General features: G+C 41.8%; 5 protein-coding genes across 11 annotated transcripts; 4 read left to right on the top strand and 1 right to left on the bottom strand.

Moving 5' to 3' along the window:
* Window positions 1-640: 640 nt before the first annotated feature.
* LOC104438020 (photosystem I chlorophyll a/b-binding protein 6, chloroplastic) lies at window positions 641-2,537 on the top strand. Its single transcript, XM_010051088.3, has 5 exons — window positions 641-753; window positions 900-1,067; window positions 1,383-1,420; window positions 1,700-2,214; window positions 2,332-2,537. Exons 1-5 carry the CDS (start codon window positions 707-709, stop codon window positions 2,347-2,349), a joined length of 786 nt encoding a protein of 261 aa, XP_010049390.2. The 5' UTR covers window positions 641-706; the 3' UTR covers window positions 2,350-2,537.
* A 132-nt stretch (window positions 2,538-2,669) lies between these two features.
* On the top strand, window positions 2,670-5,229 carry LOC104438019 (pollen receptor-like kinase 3). Its single transcript, XM_010051087.3, is given in 3 exon segments — window positions 2,670-3,640; window positions 3,643-4,470; window positions 4,670-5,229. Coding segments are annotated over 3 exon segments (1,869 nt in total). The 5' UTR covers window positions 2,670-3,159.
* A 1,025-nt stretch (window positions 5,230-6,254) lies between these two features.
* On the top strand, window positions 6,255-7,901 carry LOC104438017 (hypothetical protein). The gene is made up of 3 exons (XM_039308126.1): window positions 6,255-6,572; window positions 7,090-7,227; window positions 7,412-7,901. Exons 1-3 carry the CDS (start codon window positions 6,440-6,442, stop codon window positions 7,711-7,713), a joined length of 573 nt encoding a protein of 190 aa, XP_039164060.1. The 5' UTR covers window positions 6,255-6,439; the 3' UTR covers window positions 7,714-7,901.
* A 1,485-nt stretch (window positions 7,902-9,386) lies between these two features.
* LOC104438016 (protein LAZ1 homolog 2) lies at window positions 9,387-13,015 on the top strand. Its single transcript, XM_010051085.3, has 9 exons — window positions 9,387-9,491; window positions 10,154-10,361; window positions 10,628-10,684; window positions 10,979-11,087; window positions 11,256-11,440; window positions 11,512-11,600; window positions 11,677-11,926; window positions 12,193-12,426; window positions 12,570-13,015. Exons 2-9 carry the CDS (start codon window positions 10,212-10,214, stop codon window positions 12,783-12,785), a joined length of 1,290 nt encoding a protein of 429 aa, XP_010049387.2. The 5' UTR covers window positions 9,387-9,491; window positions 10,154-10,211; the 3' UTR covers window positions 12,786-13,015.
* Window positions 13,016-13,387: 372 nt separating this feature from the next.
* LOC104438015 (protein trichome birefringence-like 14) lies at window positions 13,388-17,899 on the bottom strand. Of its 7 annotated transcripts, none has more exons than XM_018871376.2 (6): window positions 17,629-17,899; window positions 16,712-17,081; window positions 16,134-16,331; window positions 15,667-15,906; window positions 15,133-15,331; window positions 13,388-14,659 (listed from the first exon to the last, which is right to left on the bottom strand). In XM_018871376.2, exons 2-6 carry the CDS (start codon window positions 16,863-16,865, stop codon window positions 13,831-13,833), a joined length of 1,620 nt encoding a protein of 539 aa, XP_018726921.2. In that variant the 5' UTR covers window positions 16,866-17,081; window positions 17,629-17,899; the 3' UTR covers window positions 13,388-13,830. The 7 variants fall into 7 exon arrangements, with proteins under 7 accessions (XP_018726921.2, XP_039165116.1, XP_018726923.2 ...); XM_039309182.1 differs by having other exon boundaries at window positions 16,712-17,005; XM_018871378.2 differs by lacking the exon at window positions 17,629-17,899 and adding an exon at window positions 17,274-17,615 and having other exon boundaries at window positions 15,133-15,328.
* Window positions 17,900-18,849: the final 950 nt, after the last annotated feature.

The following is an 18,849-nucleotide window of genomic DNA, read 5'->3' as shown; positions in this document are numbered from 1 at the left end:
GTAAATATATAAAATAAATAAAAATAAAATATTAAAGAGAAAGAACAAAAACTAAATCTTCTCGTCTCTTTTGACTCTCACTTCCTATGACACGCAATTCACTTTCTAAGTTTGTTTTTTTTTTTCTTCTCTTTTAACACATGAGTTCATAATGTGAATTGCTTTTTTTTTATCTCTAAATATTATGAATTATTAAAATGGAGTTAAATTTATCAAATTGAAAGAATGAATGAAATTAAAAATACTGAATTAATATTTTTGTATAAATTCATTCTAAGCTTTTTATTATTTATTTATTTATGAATTTGAATCAAATTAATTTGATTAAAATATTTATAATTGTATATATAAAATATACATTTAACATACATTTTGTCTCCACCTATCAAATCATTTTTTTTTCTAGAAATGACGTTTTAATATGTTGCGTTATATTATGTCGTTTCGTGCCTATTTAGAATTTTGGAGGCAAACGTACCTCTATTGCCCTAATTTTTATGTAAAGAAATCTCATGTAAGGTCTACAGTTCCCGGGTACGCGCACCGCCGACACGTGGAGGGACATCAGTGGCCCCTGACCCTCCAGGCCCGCCACGTAAGCATCATCATCATCCCGACCGACCCGAGCCATCCACCTTCATCCACTTTGCGCTTTGGCGGAGTCAGTAAACAGTCCCAGGCTCTGCTTCAGCTCCACTCGTCATCCATGGCCTTAGCCATTGTTTCTTCCTCGCTGTCGACCGTCCCGACCAGGTCCGACTCGCTGCTCCTTTCATCCACCGCTCAGTGCTTGGCCCTTCCGAGTTCTTCGTTTTTCTAACCGTGCGTTGCGCGAGGTGAATACGAGTTGAGTTTAGTGTCGTGTCATTTTCAAGCGACGCCTTGTGTTTTGGTGACAGGGAAAGCCCGAGGAAATGGCTCCCCGGGAAGGTTGCGGTCAGTGCGAGCTCGCCGGCGAGGACTCGCGTGAAGGCGACGAAAGGGGTCTCCAGCGTTTGCGAGCCGCTTCCTCCCGATCGACCTCTCTGGTTTCCGGGTAGCTCGCCCCCTGAGTGGCTCGATGGCAGGTAATTTTCACTCTTTTTGGGACATCAAGTAGAGATAGTTCGGAAACATTCATGTTAAGAGTCCAAGAAACGAGCTTGCTTTACACGGCTTCATGACCGTTTTGGACTGCGATTTGCTTATCTTTTATTCTTCTGTACATACATTTTGTGACACTGGCTATAAGCGACTCAAGTTCAGGAATTTGCATATTTTTTATCGCCTAGTTTTTTCACTATTGTTTGTGTTTGCTTTGTCGTTTGACATATGAATAAGCTTGCCTATGATTACTATTGCACAATGGAGACATGACCCGGTTAGTGGTGATTTCATTGCAGCCTTCCAGGAGATTTCGGCTTCGACCCGCTTGGCCTAGGTATGAATTCGTATTAGCATTAGATTCTCGAATAAAACATACACTGATGTTTATGAACTGTCTGAAGTGGAGAACCAAATGATCAAGTCATGTAAATCTCTTTGGAGATGGTTCCTGCTTGGGGACTGTATTTAGTACAGGCTTGTGACAGGCTTCAAAGTGTTCAACAAAGTAGCTTTTAGCTGAAATGTACGCTGATGTGGGGGTGTCATAATGTGGCACCATAAATCTAGCTAATTTCTGTCTGTATTATTCTTATTAATGCATCAACTGGTGCAGGGTCTGATCCAGAGTTGCTTAAGTGGTTTGCACAAGCCGAACTGATGCATAGCAGATGGGCGATGCTTGGGGTGGCTGGAATTCTGATTCCCGAAATGCTCGGAAGATTAGGCTTCATAGAGAACTACTCATGGTACAATGCTGGCACTCAAGAATACTTTGCTGATACCACGACCTTATTTGTGGTGCAGTTAGCCTTGATGGGTTGGGTAGAGGGAAGAAGATGGGCTGATATGATCAAGCCGGGTAGTGTCGACATCGATTTCAAGCTCCCAAACAAAAAGAAACCAAAGCCTGACGTTGGTTATCCTGGTGGATTTTGGTTTGATCCAATGATGTGGGGGATGGGTTCTCCAGAGCCCGTCATGGTATTGAGGACAAAGGAAATAAAAAACGGACGCCTAGCGATGCTAGCATTCGTGGGGTTCTGGTTCCAAGCCATTTACACAGGCGACGGCCCCATTGAGAACTTATTGAATCACATTGCAGATCCTGGTCACTGCAACATTTTTTCGGTATTGTCTCATCTCATCTACTTAAATTTTCCATGGATGACGCTGGTTAGACTGCATTTATAGAATGCATAACAGTTTCACTCATTATGAGCCTCAAGAAATGATGTTTCACTGCAGGCTTTCACGTCTAGTTGATGTTGCGAAATGAAGGATTGACTTTGGGATAAAGGGAGATACTGGTGAGAAGTCACGGCCGAAATGTCCAGGCCTCCATGGCATTGTTTCAGTTGTTTCAATGGACTGAGCAGAATCTATGTACATACAAGGAACCCCAACTTGGTTTTCTTTTCTCAATCAATATAATTCCATTCATCTTTTTGTTACACACTTCTTTGTATAAGTGGCTAATCCTGCTCATGTTGATGCGTCCTTTGGCCTGTTTGCAAGCTTTAGTTCCATAAATCTAAAGCTATTGAGTGATGGTAATTCTCAATGTAAATATGAGGCCAAAGATCCATTTTGAAGTCCTTGAGAATACGAGTCTAGGACACTGAATCTTGTTGAGGTGGTACTTGCAAAATCTTGTTACTGGGGCGCTTTTAAATTCGAGGGATTAGAACGTGCAGACAAATAATGGAAGCATGAATGCTAAAAGCTTGTGTTGTTTGCCACGTTCCTACTAATATATGCTTTCCCTCAAAGCTGACCTGGTCAAGAGACGGTGATGATTTACCTCTCTATATAGATCCCTCTTCTATTTTCTCCTTCCAATCCTATTTTTAGAATTCTGTGGGGATTTGCCAATTCCATCCACCAAGATTGACATGTTTCTGCAAAACGGAATCAATCAAAATAATCTGTCAAAGCAACCACCCGGAGAAACTCCATGACCTGGAGGAAGAATTATGATTCCAAATTTTCTTCATTGTGAAATGTTTAATGTAAAAATAGTTTAATCCTGTATAACGTGCATTTTTGCGCGGCGGTGATAAGGTTCAACCGGAAATGGCTTTCGCTGCTGTTGGCTCCGTCCTCCTCTCCCTCCTTATCATCTCCTTCACAAAATTGTCTTTGTCCGCACCTGAAGATGCTCTTCTCCAATTCAAGAGGTCTTTAGGGAACGCCGATGCTTTGGATTCCTGGGCTCCTGGATCGCATCCGTGCAATGGTTGGATCGGCATCATTTGCTTTGATGGAATCATCACAGGGCTCCATCTTTCTGACATGGGCTTGTCCGGAAAGATTGACATCGATGCACTGCAGAGCTTACGCGGCCTGAGGACTCTCAGCTTCGTGAACAATGTCTTTGCAGGTCCAATGCCAGAATTCAATCGACTGGGTGCGATAAAGTCCCTGCTGTTATCCAGGAACAAATTCTCTGGGGAAATCTCGAGCAACTTTTTTCAGCACATGGCGTCTCTCAAGAAGATCTGGCTCGCTGATAACAACTTCTCAGGGAACATACCAGAGTCCCTGATGCAACTGCCAACCTTATGGAGCTTCACCTTGAAGGGAACGAATTCTCAGGGCGCATTCCTGTGATTAAGCACGAGAAGCTCACTTCCCTGGACCTGTCAGACAACAAGTTGGAGGGTGAAATCCCGGAAAGTTTGTCTAAATTCAATTCCAAGTCTTTCGAAGGGAATCCTGGACTTTGTGGGAAGCCACTCGATAAAGTCTGCCCTGGCAAAGAAACGCCTTTGACAGACACGACAACCGTGAAACCGCCTCAGCCACCTCCACCGGTCAATGAACAGAAGAGCAGTGAAAGGCTCAGCATAATTCTTTGGACAGTGGCGGGATTGGTAGCTGCGGGGGTTCTTCTGACTGCGATAGTTTCTTCCAGGCGGAGAAGGGATGATGATTTCAGCATTTTAGGGAGAGATAATGTCCGTGAGGCTGTCCAAGTCCCAATTTCCGGGGTGAAGCCCGTGCGAACAGGGTCTAGCAGGAAAGGCAGTTCAAAAAGAAAGGCTCAGAGCAGCAAGCACGGTTTGGGCAATCTCATGATGCTGAGCGACGAGAAGGGTGAATTCGGATTGGCTGATCTAATGAGGGCCTCTGCGGAGGTGCTCGGAAATGGTGGGTTGGGTTGTGCATACAAGGCTGTGATGTCGAACGGCCAGTCCGTGGTGGTGAAGAGGATGAGGGAAATGAATGCTTTAGATAAAGATGAGTTCGACGCTGAGATTAGACGTTTTGCTGGACTACGGCACCCAAATATACTGACCCCACTGGCCTACCATTATAGGAGGGACGAGAAGCTCTTGGTTTCGGAATACATTCCTATGGGGAGCTTGTTATACATATTACATGGTACACTAATAGAAACATATTTTCTTCTGCTTGCTTTGGAAATGATTTTTCCACTAGCACATTTGTTATCATAACATGTTAATATTGAGGAGATGAAAGATTTCCTGGAAGATTCAACTTATCTTATACGATCTCCTCAAACCAGTGATGAAATCTTACGTTTTGTTGATTTCTGATTTCACATACTTTGATTCTTCAGGTGATCGTGGAATTAGTCATAGAGAGCTGAATTGGCCAACCCGATTGAAGATCGTCAAGGGAGTCGCAAGTGGACTAGCTTTTCTCCATTCAGAGCTTGCATCCTATGACCTGCCTCATGGAAACCTCAAGTCGAGCAACATTCTTCTGAGCTCAGATTATGAGCCATTGCTCAACGACTACGGCTTCCATCATCTGATCAACCCCTCTCAAGCTGCGCAAACCTTGTTTGCATATAAGGCGCCTGAGATTTCACAGCAAGGGAGCATCTCACCGAAGTGCGATGTTTATTGTCTCGGATTAATCATCCTTGAAGTCCTCATGGGGAAGCTCCCTTCTCAGTATATTAGCAGCGGGAAGAGCGGAACTGATGTGGTGATGTTGGTTCACTCAGCGATCTCAGAGGAAAGAGAGGCCGAAGTCATTGATCCAGAGATGGCGGGTTCAACAGAATCAAAAAGCGAGATGCTGCAACTCCTTCATATAGGAGCTGCCTGCACAGAGAAGAACCCTGATCATCGGCTTGACCTGAGAGAAGCAATTAGAAAACTGGAAGAGTGAGGCAATTTTGTTTCTAGACTCCTATTGACAATTTTAGTTGACAGGATAGAACGTCTTGAACCCCGAGTTCTGCTCATTCCCTGATCGAGTGCCATAACAGATTCATCAACGCTTGGAATCAACCACTCAATGCTTAGGCCAGGATTCATTGGTCGTATCATCCTTTCCTGAGGAAGAGCGAACATAAAGAGTGGCCTCAAAGGCGAGGCTTTTGGCTTACTTTTTCACAAATAGAATAGAGCTTATAGAACATCCATCTTTGATTCAAACTTATTTTTGCTTTGTCATTACCCTTCCAAATTAGGGAAGCTCAGTGTCAAAAGCATCACCATTTCACTTCCAGGGGAAGGATTTCTTTGTCAAGCCTGTGCTACAAAGAGATTGTCACTGAGGATTGAGTCTCTGAACTGAATTTCGATGAGAAATGACCGGACTGCCTTCAAACGTAGGTTCTGCAATGGACAGCTCTTCACTCTTGTTTGTACAGTGTATAATGAATCATTTGTCTTTTCACCTGAGAAGTGCATTGGTTTTCCATGAGACCTCTGGCTACATTGCCCTATGATTTGTACTTCAAAATCCTCTTTCACAGTTCTGCTCACACTTATAATGTTTCCTATAAAAAAAAAAAAAGAAAAAAAAAAGGAAAAAGAAAAAGAGAACCACTACCATCAAAAATGGGTTGCTGTCACAACAGTTTTAACATCCAAAATGTCAGACGATTACACGGAACAAGAGCTGGATTTAGTAATTGCAACATAATTTTTTACAGTGATCTCAAACAAAAAGGAATGGCGTTGCACCTTCCTTTTATCAATAATCAAACTCGCAACTCATCTCATCACTGTTCGGCTTGCAAATATTTATCCGAGAATAGAAAGATCCATGACAACATTAGACCTGGACAGCCTGGAGAACTTGTAACTGGGCTGGCCTGGACCATTCAAAAAAGAAGCCCAACAAGCCCGTTCAAAAGCCTGAGCCGCCCTTCCAGAACCGGCATGCCATTGGCGGCCGCACCGTAGTCCTTTTGACAAATTGCTGCATCCTGGATCTGTTGCAACGTTCCGCTCAATTCAATACTTACCCACCAGGGTCAACGCCTAGAAACATTGCCATTGCATATCTCTCCTTCGTTTCTTCTCGGTTTTGGTACAAAAGCTCGTGAAACGAAGAGGAGAAAAACAGAGAGAGAAAAGGAAGCCCAGAGATGGATTCTGCAGCAACAACGTCGCGTATCGTGGAGAAACTGAAGCTCACGCCCCATCCGGAAGGTGGGTTTTTCTCCGAGACCTTCAGGGACACCTCTATTCATCTCTCCAGATCTCAGCTTCCGCCTCACTGTAAGTTCTTGATCGCGCGCTTGAGTTCTGCAGATTTATTTCAATCTTTCTTCTTTTTCTTTCCAGCTAAATAGTCATTTTAGTCTGTTGTGGATCATTGTATTTGTTTGGATGGTGGGTGATGAGCTGCTGCAGGTGCTGATTGCTGATGTGGGATTTATTGTGCTAAAGTTGTGATTTTTATATTTTGTGATTGAATTTCTGGCGATATGAATGTTGCTACTATTGATTCATCCATCTGGGTATTGGATGGGTTTGTCATATCCGGGAAAAAGGAAGGGAAAAGTACAAATTTGTAATGCCCAATTTAGATTCAATATCTGATGAAGGCTGCAGTCAAACCAATGGTCTAAATTACTGATCTTTCCTGTGTCTAGGCTCCATTGTTTTTGCCAATTGTTTGCTAGTGACAGACCACGTCAATGCCAGGGAATCATGAAATGCGGTTGCTTTTGGTTACTTCCCTCTTTTCCTAATCACAAATTTATTGAATTTCTTTGAATCACCTAAATTCCAGACAAGGTTGATCGACCCGTGAGCACATCCATCTACTTTATGCTGCCGGCGGGAAGTGTGTCACACCTCCACCGTATACCTTGTGCTGAGACCTGGCATTTTTATTTGGGAGAACCTCTCACGGTACGGCTAAATTCCAGTCCGTCATATCTTTGATGGGAATGATTTGCTTCAGCTTGCCCCTAATCTCAATTGAGAATTTTTTCATTCACGAAATATTACTTCACTTCCTTAAGATATTGGCACTTGGCTATGTGCTGAAAGAAAAGACAAAGATTCCACGCAAAATTCTTTTTGCAGGTATTGGAAGTTGAATGACAAAGATGGAAGTTTCAAATTAACCTGCATTGGATCTGACCTTACTGTAGACAATCAGCAACCACAGTACACAGTGCCTCCAAATGTATGGTTCGGTTCGTTTCCGACGAAGGACTATACCATCTCTCCGGATGGCTCCGTGCTCAAAGCTGCCCCAAGGGATGCGGAGAAACACTACTCTCTGGTGGGTTGTACTTGTGCACCGGCCTTTCAGTTCCAGGACTTCGAGTTAGCTAAGCGCTCTGACTTTCTTTCTCGGTTTCCCAATCTGGAGCCTGTCCTCTCTATTCTCACCCTGCCTGATTGAGGATTCACTTCCCATTCTGTAGCTTGTTTAGCGGCTGGGTACATCTCTGATGCTTTGAGCTGTTGAATCCCTAATCAAGCATAAAATAAATGGCAACTTGCAATACTTATGTTACAAAATGAGGAGATGATGTGTGTTCTTATATTTGATACTTGAGATAATATATGAATCTTGCATTTCAGACAGCATGACTTAATTTCGATGCATGATTACATTCATCTTGCGCTATGCTGAATGAATTGCATGGCTCTGTTCAGCTGTATATCCATATATTGGTTTGTAAAGTCATCAGCTATGACTCATATATCACGGCTATATGGTCTTGAGGCCATTCATCTTTATCGCAGTCCTTTTCATCGCGGATGGTATAACATTAAAGATCGGAACATACATCCTGGGCTCTTTACCATAGCATTTGCTGGTCACTTAAGAAAGAAAGTGCACAACAGTGAAGCGTGCCTCACCAAGACCAGATGTGAAACTTCCGCACAGAATTTCACTTGCTGACAACGACAATAATCAGAGTCTGTCAAGAACAAGTACTGTATCTTCAACTCAATAAGGCTATCCACTTGACAAGCACGCTGAGCAGGAGTAATCCCATGTTTTTGCCATTCGGAGTCATCGAATATGCAGTGAAAGAGAAGCCTTGATAGTTCACTCGGTGCTCTTTAGGAGACAAAGAAAGAGCAGAAATGAAAGAAAATCTGGTTTAGTACTGTATGCCATGCCATCCCATTTGCGGTCATCGCTCCAAATATGGTTTGCATCTGAGGTGCAAGAGCCATTTTTTATATATGAATCGAATCGAGAAACTCCATTCTCTTCGCCTCACGGAAATCTTCAGATCCAAACCATTTTGATGGACCAGTTTTATGACCTTTAAATCGATTCTTAAATATTTTGAACTGGTTTCTTAAGTATTTCGACAGTCTGTTTTTGGTCTTATTTTCTCCATACTTATCATTGATTGAGTATAATCGATATTATATTATCTTGTTATCTAAGATAATCGTCTTGCTAATCTTCGCTAGGGAATATACAGAAATTATATGCTTCTCTTCCACGTACTTTTATTTTATTGAATTATATATCGAGCACTTTTAAATCAGTAAAATTATACCAACAATAACATAATTCTCATAAATTTTCTTCATTAATTTTGGAAAAACTAAAATAGCACCATTGTTAAGGGTGGGAAATTCAAATACAACATTTAGATCTCCTTTGAAATCAAATCAAACACATTCGTTCACGAAAGCTCACGATTAATCAAAATTCACATATTCACATTGAATATATAGCCTTTTGAGTGCAAATGGAAGTCATATTCATATCCGTCAATATTAATATCATAATTGGAATCTTACCTTCTAATTAAATAAAACAAAAATCCTAGCTTTTTGGGACTAATTTAAGTAATTATTTTTGTGTGTGTGTGTGTGTATATATATATATATATATATATATATCCTTGTTCATGTAAGATAGGCACAGCAGAACGGCAAGGTCACCTTCCGTCCCTTAGAAAACCAACGTGTCGAGCCCACGAACGCAACGAAAACCGAACTTGGAGAACGTGTCAAAGCCATATGTCCAATTCGCCAGAAGCCACCGCAGCACGCCCTTTTGCCACTTTGGCCTCTTTCTTCCGCCTTCGTCCTCTTCTGCCCGCTTCAAAACCCTCTCTCGTTCACGGTCATCAATGGCGCATTCTCTTCAGGAGTCCGACCCTCCTTTGGACGCTGCTTCTTCACTAGCGTCATCATGCTTTGAAGGTTCTTTCTTGTTTCTCTTTCCTTAAATGAAGTGCAGACACGTCTGTGTTCCCATGGTTTTCTAGTCTCTTTACGGTTCTTATCGTTTCGAAAATCACAAGTGCACCAAGTTAGCGCAATCCCCACGTCCAAAAAAGTGATTCTGAGTTACACGAAGCAAGCTTACGCCGCTACGAGGTGTAGTTTTGCTCATTTTTTTGGTATTCGCAGTGGCATAATTAAAGCAATCTTCTCGCTGTTGATTCGACGGCAATTTTAATGAGTTTTACCGAGGGAAAATAGACAACTCCGAGTGGATTACTTGAGTTTTATATGGTCCGGCGATCGTGGAAGGAATTCATCACATTCTTCGTTAGATGAATAAGACTATACCGAATGCAAGCTTCACGTGCCATTTATGCCGGACTGGGTCAGAGAGGCCAGTTAAAGTTTCAAATAATGAGCAAACGAAGCAAGGCACATGTCTAGTATATTTGAGTTGAGAGACGATAGAGGAATCGCTCCTTCAAAGAATATTGTAGATAGATAGATGCGTAGATGTGAGAATTCGGTTTATGTACTAGTAACTCTCGAGCAAGCATGTCGTGATTTAACAGTCATCTGCGAAAATGCTTTTCCTTTTTCAAAATGAAACTTTCATGTATAATCTTGTCGTGAAATAGGTTGAGAGTGCACTTATTGATTTCTCTTTGAAGTGGGAAGTCGGAAGATGTCCAAAAGATGGAATCAAAATATTCCTCGTCCTCGGGTGCCATTTACGGCGACCTCCATAAACCAGCAGTTATCATCGCTGCATGCTTCGTACTTGTAGCATCGCCCCTGTCCCTTTTTCTCATATTTCAGCATCTCCAGTACTACACAAATCCCGCTGTAAGCTCTCTTCTCCTGTATATAATATGATTGATCGGTCGAACTCAGTGTTATGGATGGATGGAACTAGTCGAGAATCATCTAAGCATACCTTGATACATTGTCCAAATGATATTGGAAACATGTAGCCAGACTTCCTACTAAATATCCTGATGGTTAGCTTAATCACTGGGGCCAACTGGTCCTCTAGTATGATAGAAAGACTTTCCTTGCTTTAGTGACACGATTAATATTTACTAAATTATCTTGCTTTGATCCAATTTTAGGAACAAAAGTGGGTAGTTGTGGTCCTTTCCATGGTTCCAGTCTATGCAATTGAATCAGTAAGTTCTGTCTTTGAAGTCCTATTTATGTCTTTTTCCCCTTGAGTTGATCAAGTGATATTTATCTGAACAGGGGTCCTTCTCCTTAACAGTTTCCAGGTTCTTTGCATCAACCAAAAAATATTTTTCAGCCATGTGTTTACGAAAGATTGTATCTTGAGTCACACGGTTCCTTTAATTTAAAGGAAAAAGGAAGAGAGATGCCGCGATCCATGGCTTCAGCCATGTGTTTATGGCTTGATTTATGAATCAATGACGTTGATCCAGTCTGACTGGTTTGATTTTCTTTGGCAGATAATATCGTTGTGGAACCCAAAGTTGTCTCTTGCGTGTGACCTACTGAGAAACTGCTATGAAGCATTTGCTTTGTATTCTTTTGGAAGATACTTGATTGCCTGTCTGGGTAGGCTACTGTAGATGAACTCAAACTTGAAAAAGTTTTCTTGTATCATCTAGACCCGCTAGAGCAGTCTAATCATTTTCTAGCTGGAGTTTTTGTTCAGCAGTCTGAATATATGCCAATGAAGACAAGTTTTACTGCATAAGCTCATGCATTAATTTTTCATGCTAGGTGGCGAGAGAGAAGTTATCAAACTACTTGAAGATGAATCGAGGAAATTGCTCCAAAAGCCACTCCTGGACCACACGAACACAAGTCCAAAGAAAAAAGGTAGCAGAGTTTGGGACTTCATCTTTCAACCATGTGTTCTCGGAGAAGATCTGCTCACCATTGAGAAATTCGGTCTTGTGCAGTATGTGAGTACCTCATTTGAACCATCACAGTTAGACTTATTATGATGGTTCCTAACATGTTTGATGTTGTCCAGATGATTCTGAAGACAGTATGTGCATTTTTAGCACTTATTTTGGAGCTCCTTGGTGTCTACGGTGACGGTGAATTCAAATGGAATTATGGGTACTAATAAGGTTTTTCCACTTTATAGAATATTCCATTGCCCCCACATCCCTGTCATCCTTGTCCTCTCTTGTAGGTATCCGTACATTGCGGTGGTACTGAACTTCAGCCAGATGTGGGCATTGTTTTGCCTTGTTCAGTTCTATAATGCGACTCATGAGAGACTTAAATCCATAAAGCCGTTGGCTAAGTTCATCAGCTTCAAGGCTATCGTATTCGCCACTTGGTGGCAAGGCGTGGGGATTGCACTTCTATGTGCCTTTCATGTTCTGCCAAAAGAAGAAAAGCTGCAAACTGGAGTGCAGGATTTTCTTATCTGCATAGAAGTAAGTGTGAGCTTCTTTCAGCCAAAGAAAAGTAGTATCCGACAGCCAAAAGCACTAGCCACCTGCACTCTTGAATTTTGTTTGCTTTTTTACCATTGATTCCATATGGTCTCCGCGGGTGTTTGTCTTTGTACATACCCAAGCTTGCTACAAAGACAACCAGAGGTCATGTATATCATTTTACTTGATCGGGTAGACCGGCATGCCGTATATTTTTGGTTGCTTTGAGCTTACAAGGATGTGAATTGATGTTAAACTGTTGACAGATGTCCATGGCAGCTGTTGCTCATGTTTTTGTCTTTCCGGTGGAGCCATACCGTTATGTCCCAATCGCAGAAAGCCCAAAAGTCACCACGGAAAAGACAGTCGCTGAAGTAAAGTTGGAAGAGGGTGATAAAGAGAAACCAGCCGTGGTTGAGAAGACTGACACGAAGGTGGAGGTTGCTGGTACTAGCATCACCGAGAGTGTCCAGGACATTATTGTCGAGGGCGGTCATCGCGTAAGCTTGAATACCACCATTTGTGTGAAATCTTGCTTTTATGCAATCATTGTCTCAAGAAATTAGCTCGGTTTCACTTGATCAATGCCGTGCGTCTTGCTTCATCCATTTGTGTGAAATCTTTTCTCTGTCTTTAAAAACAGGTGGTGAAGGATGTTGTGCTGACAATAAATCAAGCAATAGAGCCAGTCGAAAAGGGGGTGGCAAAGATCCACGAGACGATCCACCAAAGATCAGAGGAGTCCGATGAAAAGGATGAACAAGTGGAAGAGGTAGAGGCCAAGGAACGTGTTGAGCTTGAGGGCGAAGGCGGGGAGAGGGAAACTGTCGTCAGCATAGAAGACAGAGTAGTCAAATGAAAGGATTGGTTGTAAGCTAGAGAAGGACGTGCCAGAGAGTAGTTTTGGACTTATTAATTCTTGAAATGCGTAGTCTTGATTTTGGATCGAGCAAGTAAACCCTACTTGGATGCTGTTCTTTTCTGTTTTGTGCTGTTGGTATGATAGGTCTTTCCGATTTCCTCTGAGAGGGTACGACAAGCTGCTGCTCGGTTTTTGAGCTAGTGAACATGTCTGAATTCCAGGACGCTAATGCCGATTTATATGAATTCGACCATGTGGATCGCGAGCAACATAAACAATCCTTTCCTTGTCCATGTCCAGTCACTATGATCTGCCAGAAAGGGAGAGCGAATTGACCAGACAGCCATGCTTCAAAGTGTAGGGGAGTTATTATGGTCCCACGAGGGATCATAAGAACCTCAGATCCTAATGCATTCTTTTGGATCCTTCAAAGATGTGGTACCTCATAAATACTTCAAAACCTTCCATTGATTGTTCAAAAGTTTTAAATGATTGACCGAGATTTGTTCTTTTGTGATCCAACGATGGTCAATCACTAAGGAATTGGTCGTCGGGAATGTGTAGAAGTGCCCCAGGATGTAGATGGTATTAGTTGCTACTTTGAGCCTGAAGCACAGAGGAGGCAAATCACAGATGCTTGAATATATTCAATACAGAACAAATGAAAAAAGAATATAGCCACTACATGCCATCTCTGATTCTCCCTTGATCCCCCTAAAAAATGCATATTCTCAAACAACTTAATCTTACAACATAATTTCAACAAATGAACAGACGCCTATATAAAACTGGAGGATCTTAAGGTACAAAACTGACTTTCGATCTTCCAGCCCCTGGCCGCTGCTCCACTGTCATTTGTCTTCATTGTGATGCAATACAGGAACCATTTGATATTGAAAAACAGGTCCCTGTAATGTCAATCCTAATGAGAGAAGTTGTGCTACCGGCTGTGGCCGTTCAAAGAGTGATGCATCAGCACAAGAATGAAGGCATCGCAGTTGCTTCTCCAGAACGGTGTATTATAAAGTGTAAATTTTCCTGTCTAAATTTGAGCAAAAAGAAGTTCATTCCATGTGTCGGGAACGCCGGGCAGACACCAGTGCAAGCAATCTTGCATTCCTGTTGTGCCCTTAATGCTGAATCGGGAGATGTGACCTTCATCTCTAACCTGCGACAACGCCGTTATGTCCAAAAGCCTAACTTTTGTCCCCCTTACTGCACTCTCCGCAGCAACATCGCTGGATTTATCCTGTAACACTTCCTTGCCTATAGACATGGGCATTTCGTTATTGCAACTCCCTCCCGTGTTCCAATCCCCGTTCACGAAATGCCTAGGAGAGATGCTCCTGTAGAACGCCTTAAGACGAGGGTATTTCGGGAGTTGTGAGTTCACCCAACTCACAATGCTGTGGATGGTCAAGTTCTTCGCACGGCCAATTTCCGCAATCTTCTTGTTGGTGTTGCGTGCACCGCCCACATACATTACCCATCGATTAGCATTGAGCTTACCACGGTTCCAGTGATGGCCAGTGTTAAGAACTAGAACATCAAATCTGTGGATAAACCTTTGCAAAAATGCTGGTGGCCGATCTAGGTGCATGGCATATTCAGTTGCTGGATTTGTTTTATTCAGCGGTTCTAGACCACACAAGCTTGCGGACCAATAGTAGAGGACAGTGGTGTTGGTGCTTGGGAATCGGTATGCCCAACCATCAGGGCGGACTGCATGTTTTGCTTTCACCAGCCCATACTCTCTTCCAACATCTAAGACATCAGGCCTATCCTTACCACCAGTAATCATGCACATTAGCGACTGAAATTGCTGCCGACCCAGGGAATCTCCAACAAAGGCCAAGGTCTTGTCTTGCATCCTAACAGGAACATAAATTGAAAACCATGGATGAAGTCCAGCGAAGTCAATGATATATGACACAACAGGAGAGTCACAAGGTGTGACTCTTGCTCCATACTACAAACATGCATGAAATTCTACTGTGCTGAGAGTATTTCTTTCTCCTATTCTTGGTGAAAGGAAAAAACAAATAACTTTTTGGTGCATTGAATGGTGATCAGGAAAACACAAATCCGACAAAAGATGGCCAGAATAGAGCCTGAATTCCTTTTCTTCATACCGTGATCAATAAACTGCTGCAGCTCAACCCCAAGATGAGAAGTGACAACATTGTTCAAAGAGGGAAAGACGAGCACAATCACCACAGAGGTCAAGAATAGCTATGACCCTTATCACAAAAGCTGACTGCAATTCTTGATCATGCAACAACCTCACTTTGAGAAACGCAACTGACAAAGTTCAGTTACAGATTTATGGTCTGAACGAGAGTACCTTTTTAGGAACTTAGAACCTTCAAACTCTTCCATCTGGCAATTTTTAGGTTGCCATTTAAGTGTCTCGTAGTCAAAATTCATGCGCTGGGTCATCCGGCAGGCCCACATTCCTGAAAGCCATCGCTTACAACTAAAGCCAGAGTATAAGGGCCTTTCATCATCCACAACCCATTTTCCTTTGGCAAAGTTACAGGCTGCTGAAAGTCAGAGGTCATATAGTTAGCAATAGCTACCTCCATAACATGCATTAAGTGAGAGATAAAATCAACAGAGGACTTGAGAGGATGTCAACAAGTTGACCACAGATGAGGATTGCATCAATGGAACTTCCCCAGAACCAATAATTATGATTTATGTATATAACTGGCAAAGATTCTTCCTTAGCACATTGAAACTAACATCAATTCACAAGTAAATTTCTGCAGACACTAGATCATTACCACATAGTAAATGATTCATCCAATTGGCAAATGACAAACAAGAGATTCCACAAAGCATAACAGAATAAAATCAGAAAGAATAGAGTTCTTACCTTGATTCTCCTCTAGATTGGGTGCTTTCTCATAGTTTTCGCCTGGCAATGTAGCATTAATATGTTCAGAACCAGGAGGCACTTGAAAATTTATTCTTTCTTCTTGTTTTGAATTGTCTACTCCTGAATCATGTTCCTGCTTTCCCCCGGATTCAGTGATGCTTTCAGCAGTGTCATTCTCTTCAGGTTCCACGCCTTTTATCACTTTCTTGGGTTCTTCTGCAAAAATGGTAGCAGTTTCTGCATTACCTCAAGCAAGAAGGCCTTGAGTGTAAACTTGGTCATGCCTTTATGCTCATGACAATTTTATACTTTGACCACACTTGGTAAACAAAAGCAGAACAACTGAAAGAAACAATCTACTGTACAGCATATATTTCGTAAAGGAGACGTGTTTAAATTTACAATAAGTATATCTGGAAATGACATGTATGTTTCAGCAATATCAAGTGGAAGCAATACCTTACCTTTTTCCTCCACATGGCTCGTCAAATTTCCACCAACATCAGCCATCCAAGGTGAGCCCTTTGAAGGGGCTACCTGAAATTGTCTCTTATCTAAATCCTTTATTGTCACTTCCTCTGCAATAGAGGATTTATCAATGCCACTAGATTCAGGTGGTTGAGACGTGACTGTTGTCTCTAAATGGGCTTTCGTTTGTATATCTGTACCAAACATTACACATTAGGACAATGTGAATCAGGAACTAACCACTGTACATTAAATTCTTTATTGGCTATGCTGTTTTTGTTGAAATGCTTAATTTTCTAGTTGATGTCTAGAGAAACACAGCATCACTCTTGCAAGTCACAAGCCTAAGCTTTGTACTTCTCCAGTTTCATTCAGTATATGTGAGACTCCAAAGTTAAATTACTGCACATCTGATAGAACTCCTTGAACAAGATGCAACACAAGTGGCAGATCAGATTTACTCTCTTTGTGCAGTTCTCTCAAAGGAGTATGATATGCATCTCATAATTATATAAACCTAAAAACATAAAAGCTGGAACAGAACCAATATATAGGAAGTCTTCAGAGGCAAAACCTGAAGATAGGGGTAACCATATGTTCTGAGGATGAAGAAAGGTGGTACGGAACGGATTTTTCTCCCATGACCACACGAGAATGCTCATGAAGACAATAGTAATGAGCAAAACAGAGAGTTGTTTGCCTCTCAAACCATGAAAGCTTCCCTTCATCCTTTATGCAAGCAGACGCAAAAGCGCTCCACTTCTTCTGTCAACAGAGCACTATATGTCCTTCTGGCCCTCCTCTGCAAAATGTAACATGAAGACCTTCTTTTGTAAAAGCCAGTAATTCAGCTCCTTCTGGCCCTCCTCTGCAAAATGCGGCATGAAGACCTTCTTTTGCAAAAGCCGGTAATTCAGAAAACTACTACATAAATCTGAGAAAATCTGCATTAAGCATGGACTATTGTTATTATTGCTCAGGCATAGACAGAGAACTGGCCAGAGAAACCAAGTCAAAGAATGTTCAGGTCACACGATGATAATCCGGTTTTAAACATTCTACCCCATCTTCACAAGTATTCTAAAATTTAAATGAACCACCCACATATAAAATAAAATAAATCAAGGGCAACATACGTCCACTGAATCTGAAACACCAAATGAGCACCACCTCCAGCTCCAAAAGCAAATCTTAATATCAGGAGTCGCCGTGGGGTTTCAACATACAAGTGGGCATGTGCAGGTATCACTCTACAGACAATCTTAGATTGAACCCAGAAGCAAAGATAGGATTCCAAAACAAAGCATCAAATCCTCACATTCCAAATCAGATACCAGCAACAACAAGCCCCACGGCCCGGAGGGAAAAGCACAAGATACCCACAACTCGAAAACAACACCCCAGCTACCCAAAAAAAGCACCACTAACCCTGCAGATTCAGGACAAGCTAAACAAGGCCGTAACCGTATCTGGGTCGTGACGCATACGTACCTGGGACAAACGGAAACAAGCCCAGGAGGTACCAAAGAAGTCCCTTTTTTTTGGTGGGAGGTGAAGAGGGTGATTCGGGGACGGAGCGATTGGAGAAGAGGAGAGAGGAGAACCGGCGTGGTGGTCGGAATAAAGAAATTAGGGAGAACCCACGTCCCGTGAACGCATCTGCCTTCAATATTTTACGAGATCTAGGAACGGGGATATTTGTAGCGCGACACGTACGGATGAAGGAACGTCAGCGGATACCGAGGGAATGCTTTCCGCGTTGATGATGCGACTATCGAATATTGCAAAGGATTAAAAATAAAGCACCGGAGGTGCGTCGGCCGACGGCCATTTTTTCGCCATCCACCAAGGTTTGGTGAAGGGGATTAGAACCGCATAAAACGGGCCGGTCGAATCGGGAGTTATCTAGATTTGATCAAATCGGTCAATTTAGTCTAATTTTCAAGAGTGTCCGTCCAGTTCCAATTAATAATTTCTAAAAGTAAAACCGGCATCCTAACAAATATTTTTTTTTTCAATTCTATGGGGAAATCGGATTTGGAATCTGACCAAATCAATTACACATATATTTTTTAATTTCCTTAAAAAAAAAAAAATGGCCAGTTTTTTTTTTTTATTATATGTGACGTAGGGTTGATTGGATCGAATCGGGAATCGATCATCTTCTATTGGCAAACTCATCAAAAGTCAAATCATGCATGTCAATGATTGTGTTGTTCTTTCCTTATTTTTGTTGTTATTTTTTTAGAGTTGATTAGCTCATAATAGGATCCAAGAAGAAAGCTAATCACGATTCAATATAAGCGTTGAATCCTTCAATTTTTTTCGTCATCTGCCTGTATTGAATCCTAACCCACCTACACATATGTAGCTTGGCTCTTTTTGTCGATTTATGAGGATTTATTTTCCTCTGCATATATGGTATATGTAGCACTTTCCTTGTAAATCTATGAGAATCTGCTTCTCCTAAAATATGGTGTATGGCACTTGAAAGGACATGGTCAGTCAACGTGCAAATCGCTCAAGATTTAAAATTTGTGGAACATGCTCCCACGTACTTAATTTTTATATAATGTCAATTGTCCGAATTTCTTAAAGCTTGATTGATTTTAATAAATTTCTATAATCGTCTTGATTGGTAATTACCGATCAGTAAGCTCTAAAATGATGGTATCTCAAACAAAAAAGGATGATAAATTTGTGGATTAATTT

Source organism: Eucalyptus grandis, chromosome 3 (assembly GCF_016545825.1).
Source record: "Eucalyptus grandis isolate ANBG69807.140 chromosome 3, ASM1654582v1, whole genome shotgun sequence".
NCBI classification, from domain to species: Eukaryota; Viridiplantae; Streptophyta; class Magnoliopsida; order Myrtales; family Myrtaceae; genus Eucalyptus; species Eucalyptus grandis.
This window is presented reverse-complemented; position numbering and strand designations above follow the sequence as displayed.